Source organism: Lithobates pipiens, unplaced genomic scaffold (assembly GCF_037356315.1).
Source record: "Lithobates pipiens isolate NorthernLeopardFrog02 unplaced genomic scaffold, aLitPip1_a1.2 Scaffold_18, whole genome shotgun sequence".
Classification (NCBI taxonomy): Eukaryota; Metazoa; Chordata; class Amphibia; order Anura; family Ranidae; genus Lithobates; species Lithobates pipiens.
In genome coordinates, this window is record NW_027507758.1 from 481,723,343 (window position 1) to 481,742,622 (window position 19,280).

General features: G+C 43.6%; 1 protein-coding gene across 2 annotated transcripts in view; it reads left to right on the forward strand.

The window, feature by feature from the left end:
• Nucleotides 1-2,854: 2,854 nt before the first annotated feature.
• The window catches only part of IWS1 (interacts with SUPT6H, CTD assembly factor 1), a 59,496-nt gene continuing 43,070 nt past the window's right edge, over nucleotides 2,855-19,280 (forward strand). For both annotated transcript variants that reach the window (XM_077488415.1, XM_077488414.1), the window contains exon 1: nucleotides 2,855-3,022. In XM_077488415.1, the coding sequence (XP_077344541.1) occupies nucleotides 2,989-3,022 (34 nt within the window). In that variant the 5' untranslated portion in view covers nucleotides 2,855-2,988. The remainder of the gene's footprint in view (nucleotides 3,023-19,280) is intronic.

Sequence of the window (19,280 nt, forward strand, 5' to 3'; positions counted from 1 at the left end):
TCCACCAAGCGAAATGGACGCTTACCGGATTTAGTGGATCCACTCAAATTTATATTTGGAGGATCACATAAGCTCGTACATATATGTAGACTCCTTCAATATTGCACTTTCCAGAGGGATTTCAAATGTGGTTATTCCATTCAAAAAGGTGATTTATCTCCAGCCATATAGGTCCACAAGGATAATAGAGCACATATAAAGAGAAGCAGGGACCACAATAGTGTAATTCCGTTTTTGTATAAACAATTTAATAAAAGGTTATTAAACTCACATGTATACAGAAGATTAAGTGCTTTTCAATGTAAAATCAGGCTGCAGTGAAGTCCCGACGCGTTTCGTCATAAAAAGACATCATCTGGGGTACCATGACGAAACGCGTCGGGGCTTCACTGCAGCCTGATTTTACATTGAAAAGCGCTTAATCTTCTGTATACATGTGAATTTAATAACCTTTTATTAAATTGTTTATACGAAAACGGAAATTACACTATTGTGGTCCCTGCTTCTCTTTATATGTGCTCTATTATCCTTGTGGACCTATATGGCTGGAGATAAATCACCTTTTTGAATGGAATAACCACATTTGAAATCCCTCTGGAAAGTGCAATATTGAAGGAGTCTACATATATGTACGAGCTGATGTGATCCTCCAAATATAAATTTGAGTGGATCCACTAAATCCGGTAAGCGTCCATTTCGCTTGGTGGAGGGATCTCACATGGTGACTGCACGGTTTTTCTATGGAGGAGGTGTAGGATCCTTTCCACACATTTGTGAATTATACACGGACATTTAAGAGACTTTTGTTATTGTCACGTTTTTATTCTTTTTTACCCACTTCTTTTGAATTTCAACTGTATAATTGTATATAGCAAATAGTATTTTGCTTGGTGTGTGCACCATTTCACATTGAGAATATTTGTTGAACATATATATTTGTAATATTGGCAGTAAATATGCCATGTCTTTAAAGCGCTACACTTTTATTTAATACTTATCACGTCACATTCTATACCTTGATGTTGTGTTAGCAGCTGTCCATATATTCTTTACATATATATAAGAATAGCTCAGTGTTTTGTCTTTCCAAAAAAAGTGCCCAAAGGTTTCCCAGGTCTGTTACAATCCTACAGTGTATATTAACCACTTATGCCCCAGACCATTTCCCAGCTAAAGGACCAAGCCCTTTTTGCGATTCGGCACTGTGTCGCTTTAACTGACAATTGTGCGGTCGTGCGACGTAGCTCCCAAACAAAATTGGCGTCCTTTTTTTCCCACAAATAGAGCTTTTTTTTGGTAGTATTTGATCACCTCTGCGGTTTTTATTTTTTGCGCTATAAACAAAAATAAAGCGACAATTTTGAAAAAAATTCAATATTTTTTACTTTTTTGCTATAATAAATATCCCCCAAAAATATATAAAAAAACATTTTTTCCCTCCGTTTTGGCCGATACGTATTCTTCTACATATTTTTTGTAAAAAAATTGCAATAAGCGTTTATTGATTGGTTTGCGCAAAAGTTATAGCGTCTACAAAATAGGGGATATTTTTATGGCATTTTTATTAATATATTTTTTTTTTTACTAGTAATGGCGGTGATTACTAGCAATTTTTATTGTGACTGCAACATTATGGCGGACACGTCGGACAATTTTGACACATTTTTGGGACCATTGGCATTAATACAGCAATCAGTGCGATTAAAAATGCATTGATTACTGTAAAAATGTCACTGGCAGTGAAGGGGTTAACCACTAGGGGGTAGTGTAGGGGGTTAAGTGTGTGTATTTTTTTAACTGTAGGGAGGCGTGGCTTGGCATGTGACGTCACTGATCGTATTTCCCTATAACAGGGAACAGACGATCAGTGACAGGCTCACTAGGAAGCGATTTGTTTACACTTACCTCTCCTCGTTCTTCAGCTCTGTGACCCGATCGTGGGACACCGGCGGCAATGCGGTCCACAGAGCTCAGGACTGGGTCATGAGTGCACCGCGCGACCCACGGCTGGGCACTTAGAGTGCCCAGCCATGCCGTCGACGTATTTCGCGTGAGGCGGTTTTAATCGGTTAAAAGAAAAAAATGAATGTGCGCCGCTAAAGTGTTCAGGTTCGGGTTGAAGAAAAAGTGGCAACCCTATCTGGGGCTGAAATGTCGCCTATGGAGATTTTTAAGTACTGTAGTTTGTCGCCATTCCACAAGCATACATAATTTAAAACATGACATGTCCGGTATCTATTTACTTGGTGTAACATCATCTTTTACATTATACTAAAGATGGGCTAACTCTTCTGTTTTTTATTAATTGAAATGTATTTAAAAAAAAAAAAATGTGTTTGAAAGACCGCTGAGCAAATACAGTGTGGCATAAAATATCGCAACAACTGCTATTTTATTCTCTAGGGTCACTACTGATTTTAACATGTAAGCAATAAAGTGTCTTAAATAGGCCTGGTCTTGAAGTGGTTAATACTATAAATGGAAATGTTACCAATTCCAATTCAATCGTCTTTTATGAAAACTCAGTGCTGAGAATGTCCTTCTTTCTGGAAAAACTTGGTAGCTGTGTTGGATTTGTGTAACCAGAGCCCAATGACACCAAACAAGCACAATTGTTTTACATTACACAACCACTGGAGGTGTTTACCTTTCTATACCTATCCCGGGAACTAACATTACAAATAAAAAAAAAGAAAGAAAAACAATGAATGGCGGCCCACGTCTCTATTTGTGCTGCGGCCACGTCTGCTCACAATCTCCACACACTGTACATACGACGCCTCTCCCATTCCCGCCACCATGATAGAAGGGGTCACGTGACAAGCCGTGTTACTCAGCGAGTCGGCCCCTTCCTCTCTGGTGACCCTGTAGTTGTGGATTCTAGTGCGCACGCGTGACCCGGTGATTTGCGGCCTGGTGGTTTGTCTGCGGAGCCGTGCTGCCGGTAAGGGGGTGGGAAGTGTAAGTAGCGTTTGGAGAAGCAGAGCAATGGAAGCGGACTATTACAGCCCCGAACACTCAGGTAAGAGGGGAGGCGGGACTGTGAAGCGCGTTATCTGCTCTGGGTCCCATATGTATCCAGGCTTGTGAGGCTGATACCAGCTCTCCCACTATAGAGGTGAAAGCTGTGCTTCTCTGGGGTCCTCTGTTTATCCCCCGCACAGTGCTTGGGCCGGTTGTAGTCAGTACACAGGTAGGTGAGTATGTGATCTCTACACTCATTGTGTTCAATGGCAGAGCTGACCATTACATGGGACTTGGCTGGAACTTTAAGGGTCCATTTACATCAGATGCATTCAAATGCACTACAAACGCGTATGCAAGGGAAAAAAAAAATCTGCATTGCAAATGCACAGGAACAAAAACATCCTAATAAAGATAAAATAAATTAATATTTATTAATAAATTAATACATTTAATAATTAAAATAAATAAGAAAACATAGAGTGAATGCAGAGATTGTGGTGTAAAGAGTCCCAGTGTACAAGCCTGGAGTGTGGAATCCCCCTGGCTTGTGTCAGAGGAGCGCTGTGCTTCATCCAGGGAATGATTGGCCACTTATGTGTGTGTGTGTGCGCTACCTTTTTTTTTCTTCCCAGCTATGACTTCTGAGATTATGGCATTATCTGGCCGCTTTTCCCCCAGCCAATCGGGGAAGTCTTATGTTCATTCATAAAAATACAAGGCTTCATGGGAATGGCTGAGCGGCACTCGGCCTGACTCAGTTTTGTTCCAGGAATGGGAAGTCCCCCCCTAGCGCTGCCTGCACACAGCACTGTATATAGCAGATGCTAAATCTAGTTTATACAGCGCTGACAGCAGATTTATCGGTCAGTAATAGTTTGTTTTGGGTCAGCTTGATCCAAACGTATAAAAGTGGAGTTTTGCCTTTAAGGCTCGTACACACAATCAGACTTTTTAACAACAAACATGCAAGTTTGCTCTTTTGGAGCAACGTCTGAAGGTGTGTACGCTCCATCGGATAAACATTTTCGATTTTCATCTGACTTTTGTTGACTGTGGAACGGACAAACTTTCAGGCAACAAAAGTCAGATGGAGCAAATTTAATGGAGCAGCGCGGCTATACCGCCGGCAAAGTGCTGCAGCAGTGCTTTGCATTGGTTTGAACCCTTTCTCGGGCGCTAGTGGGGGTAAAAGCGCCCCACTAGTGGCTGAATAGCGATGCGAAATTTACAGTAAAGCGCTGCTAAAAATAGCGTCGCTTTACCGGCGATGCACCCACCGCCCCAGTGTGAAAGGGTGCATCGGTGGTAAAGGAACGCTACTTTTAGCAGCGATTTGCTGTCAATTTTACATTGCTATTCAGTTGTTGAACGAACACTGGATACTCTCAGCACCACTCCCGGTTGTACTTCAATGGTTGCCGGGCAGTCAGCACCCCCGCAGCTGCTCCAGTGGAGTGGGGATTTGATAGTTATGTCATCTCTTGCTGCCCGCCCACATGTGGACGTTTACTCGTTCGGACGCCGCTGGGGAGAGGCTGCAAGAAGTAGTTTAACCCCCCTGGCGGTATTCCTGAGTCTGGCTCGGGGTGAAATTTCAGTGGCATTAGCGGTAACCCAAACCAAGACTCAGGATCACATCACTGGATCCAGGATGCGTATGCTCACCTTATCCCTGGATCCAGCGATGTCCCCCCGCTGTGTGAGTGGCTCATCCTCCGCTCGATCTCTCACGGAGCCAAGATCCGTTTCCTGCAAGCATTGCGACGCACGGGGACGGAGAACAGCACCAAATTCAAAAAGTCCCTCCTCCCACTTTCTCCTTCACCCTCTACATGCCCGGGGGGGCCTACGCCTGGGTACACCTACTTAATCTGAGTAATGCCTTTTATGATTGATTACACGATAGGAGCTATGCCAAGACTGTGTGTTTTCTTGTATGGCAATCTGCATTGTACTGTATAGTAACTTTTTATTTTTTCCAACTGTGATGTGGGCTACTCCCCTGTTTTTTTTGTTTCATTATTCTGTATACATGTATATGACAACAAAGCACTCCTGTTTAAAAAAAATAAATAAAAAATAATTCAAAAAGTGAAACACACACATTACATACAGTATAATGTAATCTTACAGATTACATTGCTGTATGTAATTATTTCACATCCCCTTTGTCCCTAGTGGTTTGTCCCGTGCCTTGCATGTAGTTTTATAATATAAAAACTAGGGGTGCACCGAATGGGTTTTTTGGTACCGATACCAAAAATGAAAAATACACTAGGCCGAAAACCGATACCGAAACATATTTAAAAAAAAATATTTTTATACAGGAGATGGTCAGAGACTGGGGACACGGTACAGGAGATGGTCAGAGACTGGGGACACGGTACAGGAGATGGTCAGAGACTGGGGACACGGTACAGGAGGTGTCCCCCATTGCAGCCAGTATCTCATTTTGCAGCTAGTGTGTCCGATTGCAGCCAGTGTGCCTGTGCCCCATTGCAGCCAGAGTATCCCATTGTGCAGTCGGCCTGTGTAGGGAAGAGAGGAGAGCCGCCTCCGCCACCTGTTTGATCACAGCGCTGGAAACATCACAGCTTTCATTTCAATAGCTGTGTGTTCCCGGCTGCGCCGTCACACACAGCTCCTCCCCCCTTGTCCGGGCACTTTGATGGACAGATCATCTGTCTATCAAAGTGCCCGGACAAGGGGAAGGGGCTGTGTGTGACGGAGCAGCCAGGAACACACAGCTATTGAAATGAAAGCTGTGATGTTCCTGGCGCTGTGATCAAACAGGCTGCAGAGGCGGCTCTCCTGCGCTATAGGACACCCCCATGATGGGCGATGCGGCGGGTGGAGTCCAGGCCACGCCCCATTTTCCACTCCATTATCGGCCGTTTTTCTCTTTTGGCAAATTGCCGAAAAGGGCATTTTTGGCCAATATGTTTCGGCGGCCGAAATTTCGGTGCATCCCTAGTAAAACTGTTCTTTCTGCCTGGAAATTGGAGATTGTCCATAGCAACCAAAACTGTCCTTTTTACATCAAAAGCGGGTTTAGACCAGCTAGAAAACAGCGATAATAAATTAGAATCACTCACAGAATTGAGCGATAGTGATTTGTGGGGAAATCGTCATCAAATACTGAAAAGTAATGGCAGTGACAATTTTGCTGAGCAAATTTCAGTGTTTTTGATTTGATTACATTTTGAATAATTTTTATTATTTGGTATAATTAGTTTATTATATTTTAATTTTATGATTTTTGTTTTTCAAATTTTATCATACCCGGGATGTCTACTAGACTCTGATTTGGACAGATTTAAGTGAATTATTTCTAAGAATTGCAGGACTACAATATATAAAACCAAATTTCCATGCAAAATAATTGTACCGCTTTCAGCACCAAAAATCTGAAATAACCATACTGCCAGGGAGGTTAAGAAGTGACAGCTGCATATGGGTAACAGTGGCAAGTGACACGCTGCATCTGGTGGCAGTTGACGGTGATGTACAGAATATTGACACCTGATATTGGCAATCAGCTTTAACACCCCTTTCACACCACACCGCTGATTAGCGTGGGCGGTAAAACGCAGCTATTTTTAGCGGAGTTTTACCGCCGGATTTGCGGCGCATTTTGGGTCGCTAGCGGGGAGCTTTTACCCCCCGCTAGTGGCCGAGAAAGGGTTAAAACCACCGGCAATATGCCGCAATAGCGGCGTTTTGCCGGCGGTATTACAGCACTGCCCCATTGATTTCAATGGGGAGCAGCGGTGGAGGAGCGGTAAACACACTGCTCCTTCACCGCTCCAAAGAAGCTGCTGGCAGGACTTTTCCCTGATGTCCTGCCAGCGCACCGCTGGGCTTTCACACTACATACAATGGTGCAGCTTCTTTAGGGCGGATTGTAACGCTATATCGCCTGCAAAACGCCCTGGTGTGAAAGGGATGTAAAGGCGGCTGAAAAATCAGTATCAGTCCTGAAAAAACCGATGTTGATCGACCCCCTAATTGATATGTTAATATATTGTGCTCTAAAAGCATATACCGTATATACTCGAGTATAGGCCGACCCGAGTATAAGCCGAGGCCCCCAATTTACCCCCAAAAAACTGGGAAACCTATTGACTCGTGTATAAGCCGAGGGTGAGATATGCCTGTCCATCCCTGTGTGTGTGTCCATCCATCCATCCCTGTGTGTGTGTCCATCCATCCATCCATCCATCCCTGTGTGTGTGTGTGTGTGTGTCCATCCATCCATCCATCCCTGTGTGTGTGTCCGTCCATCCATCCATCCATCCATCCCTGTGTGTGTGTCCGTCCATCCATCCATCCATCCATCCCTGTGTGTGTGTCCATCCATGTGTGTGTGTCCATCCGTGTGTGTGTGTGTGTGTGTGTGTGTGTGTGTGTGTGTGTGTGTGAGGCCTTGTGTGTCCAGCCTACCTGTGTCCCCAGCCTCCGTCCGGTCCCGAGCCTCCGTCCGGTCCCGTCCCGTCCCGAGCCGAGCCTCCGTCCGGTCCGGTCCCGTCCCGTCCCGAGACTCCGTCTGGTCCCGTCCCGTCCCGAGCCGAGCCGAGCCGAGCCTCCGTCCGGTCCCGTCCCAGGATCACCGCTCTTCGTCGGCGCCCATTTTCCTGTTCAAATGCCGCGCCTCCCTGTCTGTGATAGGCGGAACACAATTTCCCAGCAGTCTGTGTTCCGCCTATCACGGCCATCCTTTCATCCTCGTCCGTAGTACGAGGATGAGCGGATGTCCGTGATAGGCGGAACACAGGCTGCTGGGAAATTCAGTGTTCCGCCTATCACAGGCGAAGGCGGAGCCGGAGGCGCGGCTTTTGAATTAGAATAGAATGGCCGCTGTCTGTCTGCTCGACACGCTGATCGAGCAGGCAGACAGCGATGACTCGAGTATAAGCCGAGGGGGGCACTTTCAGCCTCAAAAAAGAGGCTGAAAATCTCGGCTTATACTCGAGTATATACGGTAAATGCGGGATTGGCGTTGCCAGCTTGAATCAGTTCTTAGGCTGGCCATATATTATACAAATTTCTTGTATAAGTTTCCTTTAGCTGTACCAAAAGCATGTGATATAAGGTTAAAACTCAACACTTTCAAGTTGTATGCAATCTGGCAGACTCTAGCACTTACTAGTTGAAGGTAAATCTAAAGGAAATTGTATAATGTATGGCTAGATGAAAGTGGTTTTAAAGGCTCAAGGTTTTCTACCTTCATGCAGCTTCCCCTGCTGCCCCCCAGTACTTACCCAAGCCTGATCACAAGCCAGCGATGTGCACAAGAGCAGCTGCTCTCCCAGGTTTCTACCTCCTTATTGGCTCTTGCTGCTGTCAATCACAGCCAGGGTGCAGGACTGAGCCATGCACTATGTCCCAAGCAGCCTGCTATGGGAGCACTCAGCAGGGGGGAGGTGCCCAGAATACCAGCAAGGGATCCAAGAAGAGGAAAAACCATTACACAGAGCAGGTATGTATAACATGTTTTTTATTTTTAAAGAATAAAAATTGTAGGTTTAATATCATTTTGCACCCCCAAAAGAAAGCTCTTTGTGGGGGGAAAAAAGAACATACATTTTGTTTGGGTACAGCGTCGCACGACTGCGCAATTGTCAGTTAAATGCAGTGCCGTATTGCAAAAAATGACCTGGTCATTAAGGGAGTAAATCCACCTTTTGCAAAAGATAAATGCATCCATATATGCAGAAAAAGAAGTGGTATGTGTGTATATAATTTAGGGCTGGGAAGATTAATTCCTCGATTAATCATTAATTTTTTTCAATTGATCAAAATTCCTTTGTTCGGTACTCACCTCTCCGCCGGCTTCCGAGTCTTCAGGGAGTTCCATCGGAGATCCGGTGACATCACGGACATCAATGTCACCGTCTGCTAACAAAGGGAAGGGGGGAGGAGTCCGGTGACGTTGATGTCCGTGACGTCACCGGACAGCCTGGACAGTGATGGTAAATATGGATGTGATTAACTGTGATCATTCAGTGAGCTAAGTGTAGGCAAATTTGATAACCTCAGTTTTTAACATTGTAAACACTCTGGTATGTCTGCGTGACTAGGTAAAGTGATGCCCACTTGCCTACTATAAAGTGACTGACAGTCAATATGCTAGATAAGTTTTATAATTAACGTTAAACTAACTTTCTACATTTTTTTTTCTTAAAGTTTTTTACTAAAAAAAAAAAAAAAAAACTTGCGTCAGTGCTACAGTTTGAATTTAAAACGTATGTGTGTGAACTGTGAAGTTAAGCCATGGATTGTGGAAACTAACTAGTGTCGGGTGATTGTATATAGTGTGTACCACATTTACCACTGACTAATGCAGAGTTGCAATGCAAGGAGATCAGCTAAAAGTAGTTGGATCTGTATGTGCGTTATCAAAATGAATCGATAGAAAAAAAAAAATCGATTAATCGAAAATTTTAATCATTAACAGCCCTTATATATCTCTATCAAAGATAAATCATTTCAGAACTTTTTTCACCTTCAATGTACAGACAAAAATACACACTGGTCAAAGGTTCAGCATCGCCACCACTAATAGCACATGTATGAAGAAAGGGAATGGCCGCACACTGCAATAAGATGAATGCTTCTCAAATTCTTTATGGAAAATATAGTGTGAACAAGCACAATATGTTTGTATGAAACGTCAACCCTGTTCCTGTTATATCTGTCTGGCATGGTGACACTAAAGAATTTTTGACAAGCATTTATCTTATTGCAGTGTGTGCCATTCCCTTTCCCCATACAACTCAATTGAAAACTGAAATCTTTTAGGGGTGAGGGAGTAAAAATAAAAAACTAAAATAATGTGGCTGCAAAAGTGTGCACACCCTCATATAACTGGGGATGTAACTGTGTTCAGAATTAAGCAGTCGCACTCGCAGAGAGCTTCCAAAGCATCAGAGGTATCTTATTGTTAAAAAGCATCAGTCAGGAGAAGGGTATAAATGGATTTCTAAGGCATTAGAGATATACCATGGAACACAGTGAAGACGGTCATCATCAGGTGGAGAAAATGTGGCACAACAGTGACATTACTAAGAACTCGATGTCCCTTCAAAATTAATGAATAGACTAGAAGAAAACTGGTCAGGGAAGCTGCCAAGAGGCCTACAGCAACAATAAATGAGCTGCAGGAATATCTGGCAAGTTCTGGCTGTGTGGTACACGGGTCAACATTTTCCTGTGTTCTTCATATGTCTGGGCTATGGGGTAGCGTGAAAAGACTGAAGCCCTTTCTTGCAAAGAAAAACATCCCAGCCTGGCTAAATTTAGCAAAAACACATTTGAAGTCTCCCTAAAGCATGTGTTATGGTCTGATGAAACCAAGGTTGAACTTTTTGGCCGTAATTCCAAAAGATATGTTTGACACAAACGCTGCACATCACCAAAAGAACACCATACCCACAGTGAAGCATGGTGGTGGCAGCATCCTGCTTTGGGGCTGTTTTTCTTTAGCTGGAACAGGGGCCTTAGTCAAGGTAGAGGGAATTATAAACCATTCCAAACACCAGTCAATATTGGCACGAAGCATGCTTCTGCTAGAAAGCTGACGGTGAAGAAGAACTTCATCTTTCAGCATGATGACCCAAAGCATACATCCAAATCAACAAGGGAATGGCTTCACCAGAAGAACATTAAAGTTTTGGATTGGACCAGCCAGTGCCCAGACCTGAATCCGATTGAAAATCTGTGTGGTGATCTGAAGAGGGCTGTGCACAGAAGATGCCCTCGCAATCTGACAGATTTGGAATGTTTTTTTTTTTTTTGGCAAATATTGCCAAATCAAGATGTGCCATACTGATAGACTCGTACCCAAAAAGACTGAGTGTTTCAACAAAGTATTCGTTTTAAGGGTGTGCACACTTATGCAACATTATTATTATTATTATTATTATTATTATTATTATTTTTTATTTTTTTTTAGTTCCCTTCACCTATGACCCTTTTCACACTGGGGCGGTTTTCAGATGCTTTAGCGCTGGAAAGCCTTTGCTAAGCGCCTGAAAATAGCCTCCCATTTATTCCAATGTGACTTTTCACACTCAGGCGGTGCACTTGCGGGATGTCCTGCATGCAGCATTTTCGGGTCCGGGTGGGAGCACTGTATTTAGCGCTCCCAAAACGCCCTGCCTATTGGAATGAATGGGCAGCGGCAGAAAATTGCTTTGAAAAATGCAGCAGAATGGGAGTTTTTAACCTTTTTTTGGGGGGTTAAAAGCGCCCCACTAGCAGCTGAAAGGCAAGGCAACTCTGCCTTGTGTTTTGGATCATTGTCATGTTGGAATGTCCAAGTACGTCCCATTCATAGCTTCCTGACTGATGTTCCTCCAGTATTTTTTTTTTTTAAACTGACATTTTATTGATTTTCCAATCTTCAACAAAGATGCAGGGAAATTAAAAGATACAGTAAGTGATAAGAGGTTGTCACATGCAAAGTTACTCATCGTGTTGTGCAACTTTCAACTATCCGCCTATACATCCATTCAGTTGCATATACCTGTAGACTCGTCCATAGAGGTCAGTAGGTTACGTAACGGGAACATGGAAAAAAACTAAACAAAAAACTTAAACATTAGATGACCACCTAGGCATATTTAAAGGCGGAATTCAAGACCTGAGTAATACCGCTGATCCAAGCAATAATTATGTGACCTAGATTAACATGGCAGGGAGGTGGGAAAAAAATAGGTAAGGACATGAGGACTAGTATAGATAGACACAAGACAAACGGAAGATTAAGCGAGAGAGAGGGTAAGAAAGAAAAAGGAGAACGCCCACCTGACCTCGAACCCTCCCGCAGCCCCCACAGGGGATATCCCCATAACATAAGTTCCCATATCTTGTTATGTTTGTCAAGAGAATTATTTAGGGAGGCTGTAATATATTCCATCAGTTTGATGTCCCTAATTCTGGTATGCAGTTCGACCAGTGGGGGGGGGTGTCCCTCTTTTTTTCAATTTTTAAGGGTCTAATGGTAGTTGCACCCCCAAAAACGGCTTGTAAGGATTGAACTGTTTCCCAATAAGGGATGATCTGTGGGCAAGTCCAGTAGATATGGTGCAGCATACCCACCGCTCTGTGGCAACGCCAACATCGGGAATCGGCTAATGGGTAAATCGAGTGGAGGAGTTCCGGGGTTTGGTACGAGTGAAGCATGACCTTTTTTATATTGGTTTTCTTTATACAAGGTACATATGGAGCTCTTAGATGCCCAGGACCAAACAAGCTGCCATGTCTTCAAAGGTATGGCCTCCCCCAAATCCCGCTCCCACTTATCTATATAAGTATGCCGCTGTCCCGTCGGTCACCTGTCCACCAGTATTTTTTGATAACATACTGCATTCATCTTGCCATCAATTTTTACAATTTCCTGTGCATTTTGTAGCTCGCACATCCCGAAAATATCAGCGATCCACCTCCGTGTTTCACAGTAGGAATTGTTTACCTTTCATCATAGGCCTTGTTGACTATGTTGACATCACAGGCCTTGTTGAGCTTGATTTTTGGTCTGATCACTCCAAATGGCTTTGTGCCAGAAGGTTTGAGGGTTGTCTCTGTTCTTTTTGGCATATTGTAAGCGGGATATTTGTGCAGTAATGGCTTTCTTCAGGCGACTCGACCATACAGCCCATCTGCCTCCTTATTGTGCATCTTGAAACAGCCATACCTAGGGCTGCAACTAACGATTATTTTCATAATCGATTAATTGGCTGATTTATTTTTTCGATTATTCGGATAAAATCATAAAAAACGTAATGTGCCATTTTTTTATTTATTTAAAAGTAATAATGAAAAAACTGAGTGTTACACTCAAACTGTAGAATAAAAAACGTTTAACATTACATAACTTTGCAGCAGTGCAAAAACATTCTGAGAAGAGGTGAACTAAAGCTGTTCAAGAAACTTTGCATTTGATTGTAAAAAAGTTAACATGCTTGGGGCTAAGGCTGGCTCTCTTTTTTACAAACGATGTTGCCTGCAGCAGAAAAGAGGCGCTCCGATGGAGTGGAGGTGCCTGGGATGCACAAGAAGGATTTCGTAAGTTTTGCCAAAGTAGGATATTTATCTTGGTTACCCTTCCACCAATTCAAAGGGTTTCCCTCCTTCGGAGGTGGCTTCCCAGCAAAATAGGCCCTGAACTTCATTTTGCACTGGTGTGTGAATATCCACCTCAAGTTGCCCCTCCTCTTCACTGCTGCCCCCAGACTCAAGGAGTATGTCAAGTAGAGAATGAGATGCTGTAGATGTTGAAGGCTCAGCATCTCTAGTTACAGGTGACGTGGTGGTCATTTGCTGCTGCACCAGCACCTCACTTCTGAAAGCAAGTGCCTCTGTCTGTACTTTTGCCTGCACGTTTATGATCTGTTCTGGTGATAAAAATTTTTGTCTTCTAAATCGTGGGTCCAGGGCAGAGGAAAGGATTACAGTGTTTGGGATGGGTTCAAGGCAACATTCAAAGGGCTTAAGAGCAGTGGAAAGTTCTTCAAGAATACTCCACTGGTCTGGTTTTAAGTCCAGATAATGTTTGCCTCTTTGTGTAACTGATGGGTCAGACAGAGTTTTTCGGCCACCTTTGTTCAGCGAGTCGTTCAACCATATAGTAAGTGCTATTCCATCTTGTGCTTACCGTATATACTCGAGTATAGGCCGACCCGAATATAAGCCGAGGCCCCCAATTTACCCCCAAAAAAACTGACAAACTTATTGACTCGTGTATAAGCCGAGGGTGAGACATGCCTGTCCATCCCTGTGTGTGTGTCCGTCCATCCCTGTGTGTCCGTCCATCCCTGTGTGTCCGTCCATCCCTGTGTGTCCGTCCATCCCTGTGTGTCCGTCCATCCCTGTGTGTCCGTCCATCCCTGTGTGTCCGTCCGTCCCTGTGTGTCCGTCCGTCCCTGTGTGTCCGTCCGTCCCTGTGTGTCCGTCCGTCCCTGTGTGTCCGTCCATCCATCCCTGTGTGTCCATCCATCCATCCCTGTGTGTGTGTGTCTCCATCCATCCATCCATCCATCCCTGTGTGTGTGTGTCTCCATCCATCCATCCATCCATCCCTGTGTGTGTGTGTCTCCATCCATCCATCCATCCATCCCTGTGTGTGTGTGTCTCTCCATCCATCCATCCATCCATCCCTGTGTGTGTGTGTCTCTCCATCCATCCATCCATCCATCCCTGTGTGTGTGTGTCTCTCCATCCATCCATCCCTGTGTGTGTGTGTGTCTCCATCCATCCATCCATCCCTGTGTGTGTGTGTGTATCCATCCATCCCTGTGTGTGTGTGTGTCTCCATCCATCCATCCATCCGTGTGTGTGTGTCTCCATCCGTGTGTGTGTGTGTGTGTGTGTCCAGCCTACCTGTGTCCCGAGCCTTTGTCCCGAGCCTCCGTCCCGTGTCGTGCCTTGCCTTCGTCCCGTCCCGTCCCGTCCCGTCCTGTCCCGTGCCGTGCCTTGCCTTGCCTCCGTCCCGTGCCCTCTTCGTCGGCGGCCATTGTAAAATTCAAAAGCCGCGCCTCCTCCTTCGCCTGTGATAGGCGGAACACTGAATTTCCCAGCAGCCTGTGTTCCGCCTATCACGGACGTCGTATCATCCTCGTCCGTAGTACGAGGATGAGACGATGCCCGTGATAGGCGGAACACAGGCTGCTGGGAAATTCAGTGTTCCGCCTATCACAGGCGAAGGCGGAGCCGGAGGCGCGGCTTTTGAATCATAGAATGGCCGCTGTCTGTCTGCTCGACACGCTGATCGAGCGGGCAGACAGCGATGACTCGAGTATAAGCCGAGGGGGGCACTTTCAGCCTCAAAAAAGAGGCTGAAAATCTCGGCTTATACTCGAGTATATACGGTACATCTTGAAGAAACTTGTGCTCAGATGTACCAGTTTGCTTTTGTTTCTCCTTCAATTTGCTGCTGGCTAGCTCACTTTATTTTTTTATTTTTTTAAATGTTCAACTAGTCCTCTTGCAGCACTAATGGCTCACTCAATTCCAGAATTCTTTAACGCAGCACTGATCACCAGCCGCAAGGAGTGGCCAGTGCAGCGGATACTGGCCCAGCCATGCTTGTCCGCCAGGATATTCGCAGCAGCCACAATATTTGCTCCATTGTCATGCACAATGGCAATTATTTTCTGAGCCGGAATTTCACATTTTTCAGTGACCTCCTCCAACCATTCTGCAATATTTGCTGCTGTATGTCTGTCTTCCAGAGGCATGGTAGTGAGGCAGATAGAAATCTTCCAATCCTCTATGTAGTGGAATGTAATGCCAAGGAAAGCCTCAGTCACTATACTTGTCCATATGTCTGCAGTAATGGCAATTCTGCTTTCATTAGCTCTGATGGCATCCTTCACATTCTGAAATGCCTCCTGGTACTTTCTCTCCACTAGTTTGGTAAAATAGGTTCTTGATGGTAAAGTATATCCAGGGTTCAGTACACTGATCATGCTTTTAAATCCTCGGTCTTCAACCATGGACCGTGGCCGCATGTCGGTGAATAGCAGTTTCATGACAGAATCTGTTATAACTGCTGATTGTTGGGGAGTGCACGGACAATTTTGCTGCACAAACTCTGTCATGGTGCGCTGTTTCTTTCTGCAATGAAAAAGATATGTATGATTGATTAGATTGCAGGAAAAGCTATTTCTGTGTAACTCTATATATAATTTCGGGTTTAACTTGCCGTCCTGTTTCGCCTTCCACTGTGAACCCCACATGTTTCCGCTTCATGTGCTTGTTAATCGTTGTTGTGCTTCCGTGCCATGCAAATTCAATTTTACAAAGTTTGCAGGTGACCACCTTCTTTGCAGCATTTCAATTAAAATGCTCCCATGCCTTAGAAGATTTGGGTCGCACACCCATTTGAGGTGTGAGGTCATTGGGTCAGCAGCACCCTCTGCCATTTTTATAAAAAAAATTTGCAGCTAGAAGTTAAAACAAAAAAAGTGCGGAGACGGGGTGTAATATTATGTATTGTACAGTTTTTTATAAAAAAATAAATGATTTTTTTTTTTTTTATATTTATATGCACTGTTATCCTTCCTGGGGACACCAATGGCGGGGTGCTATTCCCTCCCCGGGACACCAATGGGCCCCTATTACCCCTCCCAGGAACACCAATGGGGCACTGACTATTCTCCCCCCTCCCTCCCAGGAAAACCAATGATGATGGGGCACTTCCAAACAATTTTCCTGTCAGTTGTGGCTAAAATTTTAGTTGGTCTACCTGACCATGGTTTGGTTGCAAATAGGGGTACAACGGATCAAAAAACTTAAGGTTCGGATCGTTCCTTGGATCAGAGTCACGGAGCGGATAATTTTTCGGATCAGCAAAAAAAAAAAAGACCCGATGAACATAAGTTTTGTTTTTGTCTGTTTATTAACACTTTTAAATGACTTGAAAATATATAAAATCAAGTGCACAAGGCATAATATCCTCTTATTAACACAATGAAAGACAACTTAAAGTAAAACATAAAAAGGCACATCGCCTTCCTTTTAAACATGGACCAATGGGCAATGAGCCAAAAACAACTTAACCACTTTCAGACCGGACCAATTTTCTGGTCAAAGACCAGACCACTTTTTGCGATTCGGCACTGCGTCGCTTTAACTGACAATTGCGCGGTCGTGCGACGTGGCTCCCAAACAAAATTGACGTCCTTTTTTTCGCACAAATAGAGCTTTCTTTTGGTGGTATTTGACCACCCCTGCGGTTTTTATTTTTTGCGCTATAAACAAAAATAGAGCGACAATTTTGAAAAAAACGCATTATTTTTTACTTTTTGTTATAATATCCCCCAAAAATGTATAAAAAAATGTTTTCCCTCAATTTAGGCCGATACGTATTCTTCTACATATTTTTGGTAAAAAAAATCGCAATAAGCGATTATTGATTGGTTTGCGCAAAAGTTATAGCGTTTACAAAATAGGGATAGTTTTATAGCATTTTTTTTTTTTTTTTATTATTTTTTTTTTTTTTTACTAGTAATGGCGGCGATCTGCGATTTTTATTGTGACTGCGACATTGTCGGGGACCCATCGGACATTTTTGACACATTTTTGGGACCATTGTCATTTATACAGTAATCACTGCTATATAAATGCAGTGATTCCTGTGTAAATGACACTGGCAGTGAAAGGGTTAACCAGTGGGTGGCAGTGTAGGGGTTAAGTGTTCCTAGGGGTGTGTTACTAACTGTGGGGGGGTTGGGCTTTCATTTAGTGTACACTGATCTCTGCTCCAATCACATGGAGCAGAGATCAGTGTCACTAGTTGCTAGGCAGAATGGAAAAATGTTGTTTACACAGCATTTCCTCCATTCGGCCGCTCCGTGAGACGATCGCGGGGATGCCCGCGGCGATCGGGTCCCGCGACCGGACTCACAGGGGTCCCGACCAGCGCGGGAGCGCGCCGGCGGCGGCGCGCTCCCGATGGCAGGGCGGCATCGAATATTGGACGTACCTGTACGCCAATATGCCTGCCCGTGCCATTCTGTCGACATATATCGTCGTGCGCTGGTCGGGAAGTGGTTAAAGTGCAACATAAGAAGGCACATCATCTTCCTTGAAACATGGATAGTGAAAGCCTAGTATGTTCACATTATCAAAGAATAAAAGAAAGCAAAGCATTCCTGAGCTTATAATTTCAAATTCTTTTTCAAAAAGACAAGGATGTCTACATTGTCTGGGGAGAGTTCGGACCTCTTTGCAGTCACTATGTCCCCTGCTGTTGAGAACACTCAATTGTAAGGAACTGAAGAGCCTGGCACATATGAGGGTATTTACACTCCTTGCTTTTCACCATCCACTGTAATGCCTCTTGCTGCCAGCGGGTAGGATGCCACCTCCTCTTGTCTGCTGGCAAAGGTCTCTCCAAAAAGCTCTGCCATCACTGACTTCTTTTGTGGAGGAGAAGATGAGTCCAAGTTTGCTCCTGTTGCTTCTGCGGCTTTACCTTGCAGAAAAAAAATTGTTGATTAATTAAACCCATTTATTTTCATGTTTCATAGACATAAAAACTGTGGCGATAATATTGCCACAGTTTTCATGTCTATGAAACATGAAAATAATAACATTTAATAAGCCATTATTACGAAAATTAAAAATGTATTTAGATTTAAACTTATCATTTTTAAATCTTTTTCTTTACCTCATCGCAGTCTTCAGTGCCCAGACTTCCCACAATCTCAGTGGTGAGGTCACTGTTTGTCCTCTGGCATAGGGCAGGGACTTGAACCTTGGATCCAGGGCAGTATATCTAGAATTATTGCTCTCACTCTACCGATCACGGCGATACCTCACATGTGTGGTTTGAACACCGTTTTCATATGCGGTGCTACTCACATATGCGTTCACTTCTGCACTTGAGCTCGGCGGGACAGGGCGCATTTAAAAAAAAAAAAATCTTATTTTACCGTTTATTTTTTATTTTTACACGGTTTTTATTTTTTTTAATTGTCACTTTTATTCCTATTACAAGGAATGTAAACAAGCTATGGGTCCCAACGTAAAACTGCTGTGGGCAGTCCATAAGTGGTTAACCACTTCATCCCCAAAAGGGGTTTGTCCCCTTAATGACCAGGCCAGTCTTTGCGATATGGCTAGGACTGCAACTAATGATTATTTTCATGATCGATTAGTTGGCCGATTATTGTTTCGATCGATTAATCGGTTAATAACCTTAAAAAAAAAAGTGGGTCAAATTTTGGAAATGATAATAGAAAACGTCTTAGTCAAAGGAATTTTCAGACAGTGTATGGTTTTCGTTCAGAAATGACATTCATTTTAAAAACAGAATGTTAAAAAAAGTGAAAATTTCAAACAAAATTATTTCATTAAGCCAATGTACAAAGATTTTTCGTCTGAATATTCTCATCTGAAAATTGATCTGTGTGGCCAGCATAAGGCTCGGTGCACACCTATGCAGTTTGCTTTTGATCTGTTTCTGCAGTGCGTTTTGATTTTTGTGCACATGATTTTACTGAGATTTTAATTTTTTTTGGGCAGATTAAAAAGCACAAATTGCTGCAAAAACGCATTACATGCTTTTCTGCAGCTTCTCCACTGTAATATATTGAACCAATAAAGCACCATTTTGCGTTAAATGTCCCTGACCCTTTCAGATGTAAACGTGTCCCATAGGAAACCATGTAAATGAACTGTAGTGCATTTCTGCAAAAAGCACCAATAATCACATAGATGTGAACTAGTTCTAAGATGTTTAGTAACATAATGGCGTTAAAAAACCTAAAATTAGCCCTTTATAGTAGGAAAAAAAGCAGATAATC